Raw genomic sequence first — 18,281 nt, forward strand, 5'->3', positions numbered from 1 at the left:
AATGACGGGCTTATGTGAGAGCGGCAATGAACCTCCGGGTTCCTTAAAAGCCAATAAGTGTACTTTGCGTAATGGAGTTCGTTGTTTTCTTCTAAATGTTTACTTACTAGCACGTATTGTCTGTAGTATCTATATGTAGGCCTATGTAAATTTGAGCGCCTGAACTCATGCGGAAGTTTAGTGTTGACCCACATTTGTGGGATTTAGAACCCCAAAGGGGTCGCGTAAAACAATGGCCCACAGCGTACACTGAGTAGTTTGCACACGTGTAATTTTAATCGTGGGATTTGGCTGGAGAGCGTTCAGTGTAGCGGACCTAAATTATAAACTGAAGCGTGAAAGAGTAAACGCATGGCACTAGCGATTATAAACGCCAGTGAGCGTGTAAACGCAAATTATTGGGACGTTCAAACCAGTGGGCAGTCGTTCACTCTTATTTCTGCTACTAGGCTGGGTTGTGTTGTTTTGAAATTCCTATGCTGAACTTCAAGTTTTTATATGATCATATGGTCGCTAGAAAATGAAGTGTTGCAAGTCGTTCCTTTGCTTCTATGCTGTTCCTAAGTCGGTTTTTTTCTTTTATTTGTTTACATATTTGGTCAACAGTATCCAGTAATGAATAAGCGAATTAAGTCACTAACCACATACAAATTCTTGCTTCAGTCATCCATAGTCATGACGTAATCCAACGATTAATGAAATGTCTAAAGCGTTTAATTAAGGTATTCGATCAACATGCTAAAAGTTACTGGCAAAGCTCAGAGGTAGCGACTTGGAATCGAGATATAAATGTAAGTCATCGGCCTCACCTTGACAAATACCATCTCACTATTACCAATTCCGTCGACCCAAATAATGTAATAGTTGATAGAGCGTCGCTAAATAACGGACTTAAAAGTAATATTCAAAATCTTGTAACTGTAAAAATAAAAACTCTTTGCCATCTACGGCGCATTGTCCGTAAAGGAATTTTGGGCGTCCCGTATCGGATCCATGTGAGGCAGGATTTTTTTTTTTTTTTTTTTTTTTTTTTTTTGAGCTTATGTACACTTGGTCAAACTGAAAGTGGCCGGCTTCTGAGAGACTAAGTTCGAATCGGGTATTTCCGTGAGTGCTCGGGACAGTCAGGCTTTGTTCAAAAGATTGCGTATATTCTTCTAGTAGTTATAATGGGGAACACAACTATTAATCACTAAAATCTTCCGAGACAACAATTCATATACGAGATTTAAAACAGACATCGTTCAGAATGTTTGAATATTGTAACACAAACACTATATACTGTATAACAGGTTCTCAAGTGGAGTACGATCATTGCTCGTTATAATGCCATTCTGACTGCAGTAAAATCTTGGCGTAGTTTGTAGAGCGATAGCTAAGAATTCGTGAGGTTGCAAGTTCAAATCTTCGTGGAATTACTAAACCTTTTTTTTTTTGTTGCCTTTTAAATGCATCAGTGAAAATATAACAGGTTTTCGTCATTTTTTTATTCTTAGAATACTTTTCGTTTTAGTATTTTTTTTTCGTGTTAGTAGAAACTTTTGACGCTAGATGGAAGTAGCACTAAAGACGACAATTAGGGGCTTTCATATTAAAATGCTGTGTTAATTATTTTATTAATCCCTGTTACTTTACACTCTATTACCTAAGTACCTTACGTTTTCCATATTAACCATTTGTACTAAATGAGTTGCTTTTACTATATTCCAATGTATTTTACTTTCTTTTTTCTATTATGGTATTATTTTCATGTTGTTTAGTGTCGATTTTATTATGTTATTATTATTTTTTTTCTAATATGTTAGTATTCTGTTTTTTAACTTTTTGTTAAATGTTAACTGCTTGTATACTTTGTGACCTGGTAGAGTGTAAGAGAAGCCCCTATGGCCTTAACTATGCCAGTATAAATAAAGAATTATTATTATTATATTATTATTATTATTATTATTATTATTATTATTATTATTATTATTATTATTATTATTAACATTCAGTAAATATGTTGACGGTTAAATAATTGGCAATAATTAATTTGCAAGTTGTGCTACAGGGAATTTGATTATTATACTAATCTAAATCCGTGATCATCAGGGCCTAAACTTAATAACTGTAAACAGGAAGAAAAACCATAATTCTGATGACAAAATATATCCTGATTTCCTGGATTATAACCACAAATTTTCACCAATTTTGTAATTATCTGTAAGTAACATGAAGTAATATAAGCAAAATTATTTGATTATATTACACTAAAAGGAGTTGTAAGAAATAAAAGAAAGAACAACACAAAAAATTTGCTACGGAGATTCGAAGCATGCTGTGGAGGTAGCCCAAATCAGCGCCTTGTATCATGGAGTTAACTAAAGCGGCGCACGGAGGTTTACGGTAGTGAACTGCGCGCTCACCCGAAGGGACTTAAAAATTTTCGCTGCTCAAGAGACCAGCCACTTTCATTTTGACCAAGTGTACGGATATCTGGCAACCCTACTCGTACAGGTCCAAGAGATGCATTGAATTAATTTGTAAAGAAATTTCCAGCCCTACCAACTTCTAAACGTTCTGACGACATGAGTGTTAAGGCCATGAAGATGTAAAAAATAAACGAGTTTTATTTTTATATATTCCATCAAACATGAAATTAAAAATTAGAACTTCCGTATTTCTAGCAGTTGTGTAACATGATATGCGAGTTGCATACTAGTATGACATTTAAACGACTAGTCTAGTTTACTGAAGTGCCCATCATGATAAGGTATGAATAAGAGACGTTAAGCCTCGTTCACATTTTTCAAGTAACTTGAATTCAAGTCACGTGATTTCAAGTACCTGAATTCAAGTCGCCGTTCAGACATATTCAAGTTATTTTGTTTTCAAGTAGGATAAAATGGCGTCCATGGATGTTGTGCAATTAGGAATTTCTGTAGTAGCAAGCCTCCGTGCCAGGGAAATAATAAATATATTGCAGAAATGGAAAACGCGTTGTTCAGTATGGGTTAGGAACTAGATTAATAAGAGAAATACACGACCAATGACTATTACAAATAGAATAAGTGAAATCTTCAAGCAGATTTAATAATTCTTATCGCAAATGTAATAAAACATAAGCGAGTCTGATTTACCACAATTGAAAATGATTATCTTGAAGCTGTTACAGTTCCCCCACAAAAATCTATCAACCATATTGAACCATGCCAGTTTCGGCGATAAATATCATCCATTCAAGCAACGCTCTTCTCTTCTTAATCTTCCTCACTTCTTTTCTATCTACAGTTTCATAGTTTTGCATTATTTTTCATAGGCTATCTCATCTGTGTCTACGTTAAAATCTCTGCTGTTCAGTTCTTCAATGAACTCTTCCTTTCTTTGCAGCTTCCTTTACATTTCTATTACGAAACTTTGCAGTTTCTGTAATCCGCAGGACTTCGTGAATTTTATACAACTTCAGAAACTCAAATATTTGGTCATTATTTCACTTACTGCTGTTTGCTATTATTTTTACGTTCCTAGTAGAACTGAAAAACAATCAGCTGTTAATTTAACGCTCTTAAAATAGCTGTTAATTTAAATTCCCGCTCTTTCCGCCTTGAATTCAAGTTATCAAGTGACGTTCACACTTTTCAAGTCAAGTAAAAAGTAGAAAAGGATCCAACTTCACTTGAAACTTGAATTCAAGCCGTTAATTGATTTCAAGTCTACTTGAAACATAGTTCACACTTTTCAAGTTCGTCTTTCAAGTGACTTGAATTCAAGTTACTTGAAAAGTGTGAACGAGGCTTTAATGTAAAATTATGAAACTCAGCTGAGCATTGAGCTAAACCTTTAATGTCGTGAAAAATTTTATGAGTAATATATTTGTAAAAAGGAGACCCGATGTCGTGCTGACCCCACGTGACTGCAGTGCTGCCACGTGTCGTAAAGAGCGAAAAAGCTAGAACTTAAAAGTAAAAAGGTATAGAGAAAACATAACTGAAGCACTTATGAAGCTATATTTTTTGCCATGGCATAGAATTTAAGATGCTGTCATAGTGATTCTGCAGCCCGCGTGATTTATACTGTGGAGTGGGCCGTGTCGAGATAAGCCCACTAGAGTGATCTGCGTGCAACTGTGGCTGACCCAGATTCCCTTTATTGACTCTCGAGTGCATCGCGCAGTCTCAACCAAACTGCCAATGAGGATTGTCCATAAAACTGATCGACAATTAAACTTGACCCATTCTGTTTTCAAGGACCTACAAATCGGATGTTCCATACTTCAGCCGTAACGCATTGTTCGACCTAGGTCACATCGACATAATGGAACGTCAATCAAACGACCTTACTGGCCGCAGAATAGAGTTCAAATCACCTGACTTGGAGAATGAATTTTTAATAAAGGTGCAGTTGCTCAGCCAGGAGTTAAAACGCGAATTTTATCTTCACACTGTTCAACCTCGTAATCGAAGTGCCCGTAACTGAGAGGTAAATTTCACGCACGGGTATTAAAAGTAGTGTCCTTGTCCATCTTTCAGAACGTCCGTTTTAACACCTTCTTTGTTATGGACTTAAACACATGTGGTAGTTCATGTGATAAAACATGACATTTATTGTCAGCTTTACAATTTTAGCCATGATGGATCTTCACATTTCTGTTGTTCGGTTCACCATCACTTTAAACATTTTCACACTTCTACACATCAGTTCATTGTATATCACAGCGATCATCAGCACAGTGCACCCTCGAGCTAGCGTCTCTTACCCGCGGATTAGAGACTGCACTATGTGCATCCGTGGCTGCTGGCGGGTATGCTCTCTCCCTCTTCCTGCTGCATGACAGGACATAATTACGACGTACTACTTACCCGTTACCCATTTCAGCGAGTGCCGACGACCACTGGTATATCATTTCCGCTCCAGTTAATTTTCTCATATTAAATTTGATTTAATTGTCTTATCTGTTCTATGGACCGCTGTCATATTTTTAAATTGATATGCTAATTCCTAATTTCTTCCCAAATCACTGTTTTGCTATCCATCCCTCCCTACTCTATCCCATACCTATACTGCAGTGGTCGGCAAAGATTACGTCAAAAATACAGCCCGCAATACACAGCAGAGGGGAAGGTAGGGGGTGGAAGGATACCCACAATGCTTAATTTTGAATGAACAAGTGATGACTAAGGAAAGGGAAATGATGCCTTAACCCTCCACCCTGCTTGTGCATTAAGGGTTGACTTGCGAGTTAAAAATGCTGATATTTGTTATTATTATTATTATTATTATTATTATTATTATTATTATTATTATTGTGACAAAGACATGAGAATGTAGTTAAATATGAATAAATCACTAAGAAACAAGAGTTCACCACGAAACGTCCTACGGCATACAGACAACACTATGTACAGATACGAAAATAAAATTTGGAGCTCTCTCATTGTATGAGTTTCGCTTACAACACAGTGCGCATGTACCCCTGTATATATGCTACTTGTGGACAGTCGTCCGAAATTATTATTGCCTACATACAGGTGGACTCCCATCAAGACTCGCTCCAAATTTTAATTCCGTATCTATACAGCGCCACGCTTTTGTAACATAACAATTATACAGCTTAAAAGAGTGAGCCTATTACCCATTCTTCACTCTTGATACTGATGGTAAACAATGTAAAACTACAACGGTTCAAGGCTATCGCTTAGGAAAAGTAAACACACCCAGTACCAGTGGGTGGCAAGTAAATCTTCCTTTCTCTTTCGGCAAAATTTCTACAAGCCCAAAAAAGGTAACTTATTTTGAAGTTATAGATTTCAAATGCTTTATTAATATGTTATTTTTTTAACTCCGAACTACAAATTAAGGACAGTAGAATAAAGCATTAAAATGTTACTGACTAAATTAGAAATATGCCCTTAAAACTAAGCGATTGTAATTTTTCTTGCTGCACTTCGATATAATGAAAAGGTTATTTTTCTATTACTTCAAAATTTTTGTAAATGGGAATATTTTCGTGCTCCTGTAGAACTTCAAGATAGCGAAATACAGTACAAGCCTACTATATGTTTTTATGCAAAGTGCATGAAACATTGTTCGTAAAGTTAACCCAAATTAGCCCAGAGAGTGACGGGAGGTTAAGTGATCACATTTTTACAGACAATCGACATTAATGGCAGTAGCAATGTCAGTTATACGTGCCCGCCGCCTTTACTCCAAAGAAATGCCCCTGGTACTTATTTCCTTTGTTATTTACTTGTGACAAATATACATTTAAGACTAGGTAGCTTATGCCCTTGTGCTCTTTCGTGTTTCAGTGGTTTATTGCGACTACACCGCCTCGGGGAGGTCTCTGCAGTTCATCGAGGATTACATCCTGAGGGAAGTGTTGCCCAGCTACGGCAATACACACACTACAACGAGCATCACGTCCTTGCAGTCCACTCTCTTCCGGTAAGTTTGCATCCAGTCCATTTTAATTCAGTTCAGTCATCATACGTTTACAAGTTTTGTCGGCAACATTAACAATAATTTTGGATTATTAATCATGTCTTGTCTTCAGATTTAAAATACTGTAGCTGACAGTTGTAAACATAGTCATGCTGATTCCCTCTGAATAAAAATGCTACACAATACATTTCTCAAAACAAGTTATGGTGGGCGTCAGAGCATTAAAAACATTTACAATTCATTTTGGAATGTTCAGCTAAGCCCTTATTAATGCTATGTATCAATAAATTTAAATATTTTTTTTCCAAACATTTTTTATTGAACAAAATGTTTGCAATACTGTTGTGTAATTTGATTTTATAATTTAGATATTGGTTTTTCAATTTTGTGTGACTCACATTTAGTAATTTACAATTCATTTTGGAATGGTCAGCTAAGCCTTTATTAATGCTGTGTATCAATAAAAAAAGCCAATCACACCATTCGACTTCAGACTTTACGACTCAACATTCAGTAATACGTGTGATTATAAAATAATTCTATAATATATTTATTATTGGTCAGTATACTGATACACAAGCTTACACAATATTGTTTTGTAAGTCATTATTAATGAAAGTTTATTGGCAATAGCACAATGCACCCATGATATTATTATATTAAGATTTAACTATTGTGAGTCATCATTACTTATTCTTCAGAAACATTTAATAGCCATGTAGGCTTGTGAACTTTAACATTTGACATGATTATGTTTTAATAATTTGTATGATCAATATTTGTCACTATGCTGAATACTTACATATACTATCAATAAGATTTTTCAAACATGAGGCCAGATTATTTTAATTGATTTTAGATTGATATTGTAAACACTTCCTACCTGAAGATGCCCCATGAGGGCGAAAACGTTTGTATGATGACACAATACGATGTAAATATATGAAACATTGAATTAATTTGTTTTATATTATATAGTGTTAAGCCATAAGATTGAATAAAAAGATTTAAATGTATTGATACATAGCATTAAAAACATTGCAAACTTCTGTTATATTTCTTTCCCCTACCCGGGTTCGAATCCCTGTCGAGCCAAGTTACCTGGTTGAGGTTTTTTCCGGGGTTTTCCCTCAACCCAATACGAGCAAATGCTGGGTAACTTTCGGTGCTGGATCCCGGACTCATTCCACCGGCATTATCACCTTCATTTCATTCAGACGCTAAATAACCTAGATGTTGATACAGCGTCGTAAAATAACCCCAAAAAATAAATTTAAAAAAACTTTCCCCTACCGCAAACTGTGACGTTATACAGAGACAGATACAGTATAATACGAGATCTGTATGCACGCCTGTATATACGTATGCTAGAATGTATACATGTATGTAGGCAGGTATATATAGGGTGTTAAAAAGTATTCCATATTTTGAGAGGAGGTAGTGTACACCAAAACAAAAAAAAAAGTCTAACAAACATGGGTCCTAAAACTCCTACCGTAAGAGCTATGAGCGCTTGTTCATCATTGTTATAGGAGGTACTCAATGTGATGTCACTAAAGAAGCGCGTCTTCAATGCCTGCCAGCACATCCGATACCAACCAGGAGTGTTTCAAAACGTACGTGATTCCCTAAGACGTAGGACAGAAGGATGCATTACTATAAATGGACATCACATTGAGCACCTGCTATAACGATGATGAACGAATGCTTATAGCTCTTAAGGAAGGTATGAGTTTTAGGACTCATGTTTATTAAGACTTTTTTTCTTGTTTTGGTGCAAACTACCTCCTCTCAAAATATGGAATACTTTTGAGCACTTCGTATAACGAATAGAAAAACTGATTTTCATCCAGTTCATTGAATACGAGTGATAGCGAAAAAATGCTATAAAATATATTAAAGATAGGCAGAAAAAATATAGGGTAAAGTTGCCTAATTCCGTGATACTTCTTTTAAATTGAATGTCAGTCAAAGCTTTGCCGTTCGACCATAGCGCTAGACATCTTTCTCGAAAGAGTGCATTTTTCACCTACTTTTAAGACATCGGTGAACTTCCTAGCACGATACCCAATCCCGTGACATTCAGTGAAAGAAACATATCACGGAATTAGGCAACTTTACCCTACATTAGAACAGTATGAAATTACATTGGGAGTCTGACTCTGTTCATTCCAGAGTTTTGCTTTCTCGACAACGAATCTTCACTTTTTCCTATCCTATATTTGTCGTGTCAAGTTTTGCATCTTCATAGTAATATGTATTAATCGTTAAGTAGGTAGGCCTACTTCGTCTTTACACCTGTCTTTCGGTCTTCCTGCTGACCAGGTCACTATTGGTTTCCATTTTTATATATTTTCAGCCAATTTATCATGTGACATCTTGTGTGCATGTCATCCTGCGTATACTGTCAACTTCTTTAGTTGGTCCGAATATTTTCGTATTTTCCTTTCAAATTTTAACAGTTTAATCGATTCATTTAATATCAAGAGTGGTTACTTGCATATCTTCATTAGTGAAAACATTTTGTGTAAATATATATATTTTAGAAAAGATAAACGTAATTTTGAACCTTAGTACTTAACTCGTAGTTCCAGTGTCCTTGTTTTTTGGATCAATATTTAGCCAAGAGACGTTGCCTTGAAATTAATGCTATTACATAAGCATTGTTTTCAGATATTTGAAGTGCCTGTCGGCTATGTAAAATGAGGAACGCAGTGATATTAGCGCTACCCTTCTGACCTTTGGCGAAATGACTCGAGGCCGTCATCCGTTTTCAATAATTCATTGCATTCCGCTAGAATCTCTGAAGCGCCTACATGCTCTGAAGTATGCAACCCTGTTAGTCCTATCGATTGCAGGAAAGGAATTCAAGAAAGTGAGATGGAATTACCTTTTCGTTCGTTGTACCTTGTCATTATCTATGACGAAATTATTTCAGTGTCTTCTTCTAAGTACGAATATTCACTTATGCTCGTTTTGTAGACATATTTTGATACGGAGAAGTATAAATTCTCCAAATTTAATAATATTATCCAGTTCGTCGTTAATTCGTTTTTAGATTTCGTATCCGACAAAAACTAGTCACTGGGGTTCAAGCTATGACAGAACCGTAAATTTTACATAAAACATAAGGTCAACAAGTTTTTTTTTTTTTTTTTTTTTGCGTGTGTTAAAATGTAGTTGCATGGGACAAGGAAGGGTGAAAGAAAGGGAGGAAGTAAAAAAGAAAGAAAAGAAGGAAGAAAGGAAAGAAGGAAGGAAAGAATTATGAAAGGAAGGAAAGAATTAAATAAGGAAGGAAGGAAAGAATTAAGAAAGGAAAGGAGGAAGGAAAGAATTAAAAAAGGAAGGAAAGAATTAAGAGAGGAAGAAAGGAAAGGACAGAAGGAAGGAAAGAATTAAGAAAGGAGGAAGGAAAGAATTAAGAAAGGAGGAAGGAAAGAATTAAAAAAGGAAGAAAGGAAAGAATTTAGAAAGGAAGGAAGGAAAGAATTAAGAAAGGAAGGAAGGAAAGAAGTAAGAAAGGAAGGAAAGAAGTAAGAAAGGAAGAAAGGAAAGGAAAGAATTAAGAACGGAAAGGAAAGAATTAAGAAAGGAAAGGAAAGAAGTAAGAAAGGTAAGGAAAGAATTAAGAAAGGAGGAAGGAAAGAATTAAAAAGGAAGAAAGGAAAGGAGGAAGGAAAGAATTAAAAAGGAAGAAAGGAAAGAAGGAAGGAAGGAAATAATTAAGAAAGGAAGAAAGGAAAGGAAAGAAGGAAGGAAAGAATTAAGAAAGGAAAGGAAAGAATTAAGAACGGAAAGGAAAGAAGAAAGGAAAGAATTAAGAACGGAAAGGAAAGAAGAAAGAAAAGAATTAAGAAAGGAAAGGAAAGAATTAAGAACGGAAAGGAAAGAAGAAAGGAAAGAATTAAGAAAGAAAAGGAAAGAAGTAAGAAAGGGAAGGAAAGAATTAAGAAAGGAAAGGAAAGAATTAAGAAAGGAAGAAAGGAAAGGAGGAAGGAAAGAATTAAAAAGGAAGGAAAGAATTTAGAAAGGAAGGAAGGAAATAATTACGAAAGGAAGACAGGAAAGGAAAGAAGAAAGGAAAGAATTAAGAAAGGAAGGGAAAGAATTAAGAGAAGAGGAAAGTAAAGGAGGAAGGAAAGAATTAAAAAAGGAAGAAAGGAAAGAATTTAGAAAGGAAGGAAGGAAATAATTAAGAAAGGAAAGAAAAGAAGGAAGGAAAGAATTAAGAAAGGAAGGAAGAAAGGAAAGATGGAAGAAAGGAAGGAAAAAAAGAAGTTGAATGTAGTCCAATTTTTTTTTTTCAGTCTCTGTGAACCCTCCTCTGCTCCACCTTCTGTTTTCGGCTTTTGTGCGGCAATTAGTTTCGGCATTGTGAAGCTCTAAAATAAAATTGTAGGCTATGATATATATATATATATATATATTTTTTTTTTTTTTTGAGAATTGGGTTTTTTTTATCTCCTAACAAAATTTACTTTTGCATGTTGCATGGCATCTTATAGATTTTTAAACATTTCGTTAGCGTATGTTGTGTAGTTCACGAGAGTGTGAAAATCATAAATGAGCCTGCATTTTGGCAATTTTAAAGATTTTACGATGATTCTGTACGCATAGTCCTTACCTTTCAAACGATGATGACTCGTTCACTACTCTAGTCGAAGTAGGCGTGGGGCAACTGTGAACAAAAATGTAGGTAACGCAGAAGTCTGACACTGGGAGCGCCGAGATGACCTATGCAGAGTGAACTGTAATAATTCCATTAATTTCAGAGGGTTATTCTTTGAGATATTTCAATCAAAAGAGTTTAATACAATTTTGCTTGTTGACGCGTCCTTTTCGAGATAAAAATTATTTTATATCGTCGTTGTTCCTGCAATAACTCCTATGTGCAAAATATAAAATCTTTCAGGAGCAAGAAAAAACACATTCATTCATTCTATGGCAGTGGTACATAGGAGATTGTAAATTCTTAACATTTTCGAAAGAAAGAAAGAAATATAATTACATATTATAGGAGATTTTATTATTTGCTTTATCACTATTTAAGTTATTTAACAAAGCAAAAATCTGAAAATCGATAAATATGTCACATAAGAGTTATTGCAGGAACAACGACGATATTAAACATTTCATAGCGTGTTTTGGGAAAGACATTGATTTAATTCTAAATGTGCTCACTGCTCAGTCAATTTAAGAGAGCAGTGTTTTATGATAATAAATTATTGAAAGAATTTTAGTTTTGTCCTTTAAGTGTGAAGAAATCTGATCCGAAAAAACGTAATTTTTCGTTCTACAAAGGAATGTTACAATGTTACACTTCTTCGGATCAAATTTCTGCACATTTGAAGGACAAAAACAAAATTCTTTCAATCATTTATTATCGTAATACACTGCTATCTTGAATTCATTGACTAAGTATATTGGAAATTAAATCAATGGCTTTCCCAAAACACGCTATGAAATGTTTCATACAAAACAATTTTTATCTCGAAAAGGAAGTAAAAACGAGCAAAATTAAATTCTTCTGTTTGAAATATCTCAAAGAATAACCCCCTAACATTAATGACATTACTTACAGTTCGCCCTGTATGTACCGAAGTGTAAGAATTTTATGTCAGTAAACAAATTTTAGTATATGTGTGGAACAATTAACTATATTCTTAATAATAAAGCAAAAATGATCACATCATCGCTTTTTTACGTTCATGGGACTTGGATAGTCATTGTCATAAATATCGTGCAGTTACGAAGTAGGTTTATGTCCTACTTCCGTGCCATAACGTTGCGCTAATATTTCTTTTCTCCAATGCATTTAGTTTTAAGATTTGTTCTACCAGTGTGTTCTAACGATTTCCAAGAATGTGTTTCTTCCACTTTCTTTATTAGCTCTTATTTTTCCATAACAAAAATAAGACAAGAATTCGCAATGTTATTGGTTGTTTGATTTATTTTTATATAATATAATTACTTAAAAAATAATAATCTTTTATCAAAGTGAATAAAACGTTGTACGATATACTTACCGAAACTTCATAAAACAATATTCGACTGGTTATCAAACCCGTCTTGTAATATAAAACTTTATGATACTCATATCATAAATAACTTGCATAATTATGTTTACATATTCCTAATTGTTTCATATTTTGTCGTTTTTCGACTGGCAAGGGTATTTAAAACGACGAGTTTGAGTTGCATTTTCGCAACTAGCGACTCCCTCGGTAATTTAGCAGTAAGTTGCAGTGGGAAATCAAGAGTTATAAAAAAGCGTGGTTTCCGTTACAATATTGGTAACTTCGACTGAGAAATGTGCCTTACTCTGCTGCTCTCCTCTAGAGGCCGCTGTCATAGGCAATTTTATACTTAGGTTGGCCTAACGATTAATCCACCACTGACAACGAAAACAAATTAAGATTTTTCAAGAAATTAAATAATCATAATATGAAATAAGTATATACCTTTCAATAACATCTTACTATACAGAGCTTTCACTCTTTTCCTCGAGTATTCAGAACGTTTCACTTAACCTTTAACTGACATGAAGGGGTCTCACAGACCGCAGTTATCCTTCCATCCCCTCCACTTTACGAACTTTCCTCTTCTATCTACCTTCCAATTGGAGTGTAGTGATCTAGCAATTCATATTTATATTTATTGTAATATAACCAATGGGGTCTGACAGACCGCACCAAGTCAGTTACGAGAGAAATAATAGACATGTCAATTAAGAGTTAATTACGCAACGGTTACCCCAGAATTGCTCTTCCAACTCCAAACATCCCTGAGCGAGTTAAATTCCTCCAATATTGGAGGAAAATTTTCGAAGTTGTCTGCCCTGGTAAAATGGATTGTTCACAGTAGCACGAATCAAGAGTTGCTGTGGATTGAGAGATGTTATTGGCAGCTACGCCTTACAGTAAGTATATACACAACAGCGCTACATTCTCGCGCGTCGCGCCGGAATAGGTGGTCGGTCGCGTGATGAACACGTGCACGGCGCTACATCCGCGGCCTTGGAGTGATCTGCAAAAGCACTTCAAACAGACGAGTGCTGAGCCCACACTATGTGTCTATCGATCTTAACTAGGGTTGCCAGGTTTTCAGAATGCAAATGAGGGACAGTCGCGACATTTAACTCGAGCAAAATACAAGGAACTTCTAAGAGAGGAGACGAGAGAAGCATCCCAGAGCATATTAAAAGTATAACCCAATAGAAAGAAAAAATGTCTTAGTCTTACGCCATTAAACCTCTTATAATAATATTTTCAATTTATATTCACTATTAAAATTAGAATACACATTAATGATGTCAGGGATTAACATTGGGAAGATGTAATTACAAAGACTGTTAATATAAATTACGTATTTCAATAAATTCTCTGGTTTTCAAATTACACATATAAAATCTTTAATTCACGTAGACGAGAATCATTTCTTTAGATTTCACTTTTCTTCACTTTACGCTTGCTGCATACTGTACAGTAGGACTTCGATAATCCGAACCTCAGTAATTCTAATGTCCGATAATCCGAACGCATTACCGAATGTATCCTACGTGCAATACCGGAGAACACATAAAATAAGGGACCACCGGAAAAGAAGTTTCAATAAAACTTCCACCTCTACCAGTGTTGGTGTGTAAATCAAATGAAAGAGGATGCTAAGCAAAATAAGAAAGAAAGAAAGAAAAAAAAGAAAGATTTCTACCATCTTTTTATATTTATGGTAATGTAAAATGTGTTTTTTTTTTAGTTCAGGTAGAGTAATTTCCTGAACTCCAATGTTGGAGGAAAATTTTCGAAGTTGTCTGCCCTGGTAGATTGGATTGCTCACTGTAACACCAATCAACAGTTAGTGTGGATTGAGAGATATTATTGGCAGCTGCGTCTTGCAGTACATAAACAACAACGCTACAGTTGTTGAGTAATTCAGGTAGAGTAATTTCCTTTTATCATCCAGTCTGCTCTTAAAAAAGCTGAAAGAATTTATAAAATTTATAAAACACTTGTATTACCGGTTCTTCTGTACGCTTGTGAAACTTGGACTCTCACTTTGAGAGAGGAACAAAGGTTAACGGTGTTTGAAAATAAGGTGCTTAGGAAAATATTTGGTGCTAAGAGGGATGAAGTTAAATAAAACAGTACTGCATGCATTTTATTCTTCATAATTAGAAACATTAAATCCAGACGTTTGAGATGGGCAGGGCATGTAGCACATACGGGCGAATCCAGAAATGCATGTAGAGTGTTAGTTAGGAGGCCGGTGGGAAAAATACCTTCGGGGAGGCCGAGACGTAGATGAGAGGATAATATTAAAATGGATTTCAGAGAGGTGGGATATGATGGTAGAGACTGGATTAATCATGCTCGGGATAGGGACTGATGGCAGGCTTAGGTGAAAGCGGCAATGAACCTTAAAATCCATAAGTAAGAATAATAAATTTCATATAACCATTTGATAATCTGAACTACCCCTGACTTCAATTAGTTCGGGTTATCGAAGTTAAACTGTACCGTACTTACAATTCAACAGTACTTATTGTAGGCATATCTGTAATCACGCACAGCAATCGACTTTCAATTCAAACTGAAAAAACTAAGGTTAAAATTCGTTTGATTTGTTGTTATGATTCTAAAGCCATTGTTAGTAATGAAAAAGCGTCTTGTTTGATGCTACTGCAACACGTTATACGTACAAAAAGTAGAGAACAAATTAGAAAAGTCACCAGCGTAGCTCAGTCGGCAAGAGCTGATCCGGAGATACACTCGGGAGTCGGTTCGAGTATCTGGTTGGGATTTTTATGAGATTTTCGCCAACTGTGAGGCGAATGTCAGGTAATATATGGCGAACCTCGACCTAATCTGGCCAAATATCATCTGGGTATCATCAATTCCATCGATGCTAATGTATGTATGTTTACTTAACAATTCGAAAACTTATTCGAAGCTCATAATTAACATCAATAAGTCATTACTCATGAGGCAACTAAGCCAGGAGATAATGGGGTAGTGTGACCAATGCATTTCTTCGTCCATTACATACATATCTAACATATTTCAATAATCAGGCAGGCAATCGACGCTAAAAACATAGTAATTGATACAATGTCGTTAAATGACCAAGTAAAAAAATATATATATATTAAACCTTGGCCGTCTATAACACAATGTCCGTATTTTTGTGTGTTGTATGCAATTCATATATCGTAATACTTCCGACCTGAAATACAGGACATTCCGTATACTACGGGTAACACTTGGCAACCCTTACATAGATTTCGATAGATGTTCAGAGGAGATATGTTGCTTTGTGTTCCTTGAGTGACTTGACTGCTGACGTCAATCTTGACCATTGTTCATTTGACTGGCTTTATTTGATCGCTTTGATTTGAGTGGTTGACTTGACTTCTGTTGAATTACGTGAATGATTTGATTCCCTTTTGCTCACGTCTTTCAATTACCACAGAAATAATTTTAAAGTAGTTTATGATATTATACTAAAAAATTCAGGTGTCCTCGCTTCTTCGTGTTTACACAGTTCGTGAATCGTTTGCCGTATGGCTCCAGCGGTGTTGGTTCTCTGGAAAGACGATGTGAAACATAAGTTATACATTGCAATTATACCGGTGTGAAGGATAGTTGTGAATTGTTGAGAAACAGAGGAAGTGTGACAAAGATAGCTGGAGTTCCCCAGAGAAAACATGCTCAGATGCTATCTTTGGCCACCGCAAATCAACTTGGACTGCCTGGGACTTCATTTCGGATTTTCAGCATAGAACCCACTGATCACACAGCTGACATGACTGTCTTGAGATGTCTCTGCGGTGGTCCTGCGTCATGCTGATCCCATGATCAGGGAGGTCCGCATTTGCGAGATGTCTAATGTAGGATCTATAGGAAAAATCTTTCTCCCATACCCGCAGTGATGTGTAAATCGAAAAAAGGGAAGGTTAAACAAAGTAATAATTACATGGAATTCGTTAATGATAACTAACAGTTTAATTTTATTATTTTTAAAGCATTTGCTACGTGATCATATTGTATGTGGGACGTAAACAGCGGCGCTACTAAGTTGTGTTGTGACACCGCCAGAAAGAGAATAGTATTTTCAGTCCGATTCTATTACAGTGATAGCGTTTCCGAGAATGAAATGACGTCGCACATATAGTATAATACGCGACAGTGTTCATATCAGGTATTACAACAACTATAGGTTTATAAATCATTGATTAAATGGCGATCTTACTCGTGTTAATTGTGTAAGCATGTGCGGCTTGCAGCTGTTTCGGTGCTTACACAATTAACACGAGTAAGATCGCCATTTAATCAATTATTTATATTCAAGTGTTAAAAGTAGTGTACGAAAGATTCAACATGAACTATAGGTTTGTTTGTGCAGCAGTTTCCAACCGTCATGAGCATGCGCACATCGACTTTATTGGTCATGCAGCGATAACTTCAAACTCTGACTACTTGCTGATTGAAGTCAGGCTTCTTGCAGTATATCAAGCCGTGACCAAATCATTTCCTGACAGTCAGAAAAATGTTCTGATCAAGAGCAAACCAATCTCAAACCAAAATGACGCATGCGCATAAAACTAGTTGTAGTTTACTTTTATTCACTGAACTGGTTACAGACGTACTTTTTGCGTTTATGTTTCATGTTTCCATGCTTTGCTGTATTGGTTATTAAAAATATTGTGAAATTTCATAAATGAGATTAGTAAATTATTTTATGCTCGACCATGCCGAAATGTAGTAATTATACACCTGGTAGCAGTCCTTTAATGCATGTCATTAAAGTACACATATTCATTAAAGTTCAGGTTTTCGATTATTCTCGGATATGCAATCGAAAGACGAGGGAAACGTCACGGAGGCTGGAAATCCAATACTGTCGCAGAAGGTTATGTTCTGTTACTATAATAATTAGCGTTAATTGTAAATAATATTCAAATAAATTCAATTTGTCATCTCGTTTTTCAATTCTAAATCAATTTCCAGGTTATACATTCTCTGCATTACATCAAGGTCAATGACATTATTGTTCCTCGGAAAAAAATCAATACTTTCGCGTCTGCGCACATCTCACAATTAACGAGCTATGAACAAGGTCACTTCCGATCTTCTGTCAGATACAAATAAAATGTATACTTCTGAATAATTTAAAGTTAGAAATATGGTCGAGCATAAAAAGTCGTACGAAACTTGCCTATAATGGTAATTTAGACGCTCGTATGAAAATTATGAAAAACGCTTGCGCTCGTTTCATAAACAAACATACTAGCGTCTTAATTACTATCATTATAGGCTCGTTGCGTAATGTACTATTACAGTACATGAGCATTCGCGGATCATGCGCATTAGTTGAGGTTGGAACAGTTTTCAAACAGTTGTCAACCATCTGAAACTCGCTGAAGAAACAAACCTTATGTATATCCTAAAGAACTGCAATAATATTAGTAGAATAATGTAACATAGGTGCACAAAATTATGTGTACTAACAATGTCCGAATTATGAATACAGCATTGAATAAAGTAATGCGTTAATATATTAGAAATGAATAATACATACAGGGTGGAAGTGAAATAGCCTTGCAGATTTCCAGAGCGAAGAACTTATGTTGTATGTAACAAAAAACTATAATAGCATATTGGTGGAAACTTCACAGTTTTTTTTTTTCAGAAAAAAAAAGTCCCCCCCCCCCAAATGTTTAACAATCTCTTATTCGGTAACTATTGCGAGTAGGATCGTGATTTTTGCCCATATTGATAGGAAATCTAATAAAGAATAATTTTTCACTCTGGCATATTTCAAGAGCGTGCATGGTTTTCGTGTAAATTTAATTTTAAAAT

At 35.4% G+C, this 18,281-nt stretch overlaps 1 protein-coding gene across 2 annotated transcripts in view; it reads left to right on the top strand.

Moving 5' to 3' along the window:
- The window catches only part of LOC138709367 (uncharacterized), a 409,404-nt gene that overhangs the window by 311,619 nt on the left and 79,504 nt on the right, over window positions 1-18,281 (top strand). For both annotated transcript variants that reach the window (XM_069840100.1, XM_069840101.1), the window contains exon 2: window positions 6,288-6,423. In XM_069840100.1, coding sequence (XP_069696201.1) covers window positions 6,288-6,423 — 136 coding nt within the window. The remainder of the gene's footprint in view (window positions 1-6,287; window positions 6,424-18,281) is intronic.

Source organism: Periplaneta americana, chromosome 11 (assembly GCF_040183065.1).
Source record: "Periplaneta americana isolate PAMFEO1 chromosome 11, P.americana_PAMFEO1_priV1, whole genome shotgun sequence".
Lineage (NCBI taxonomy): Eukaryota > Metazoa > Arthropoda > Insecta > Blattodea > Blattidae > Periplaneta > Periplaneta americana.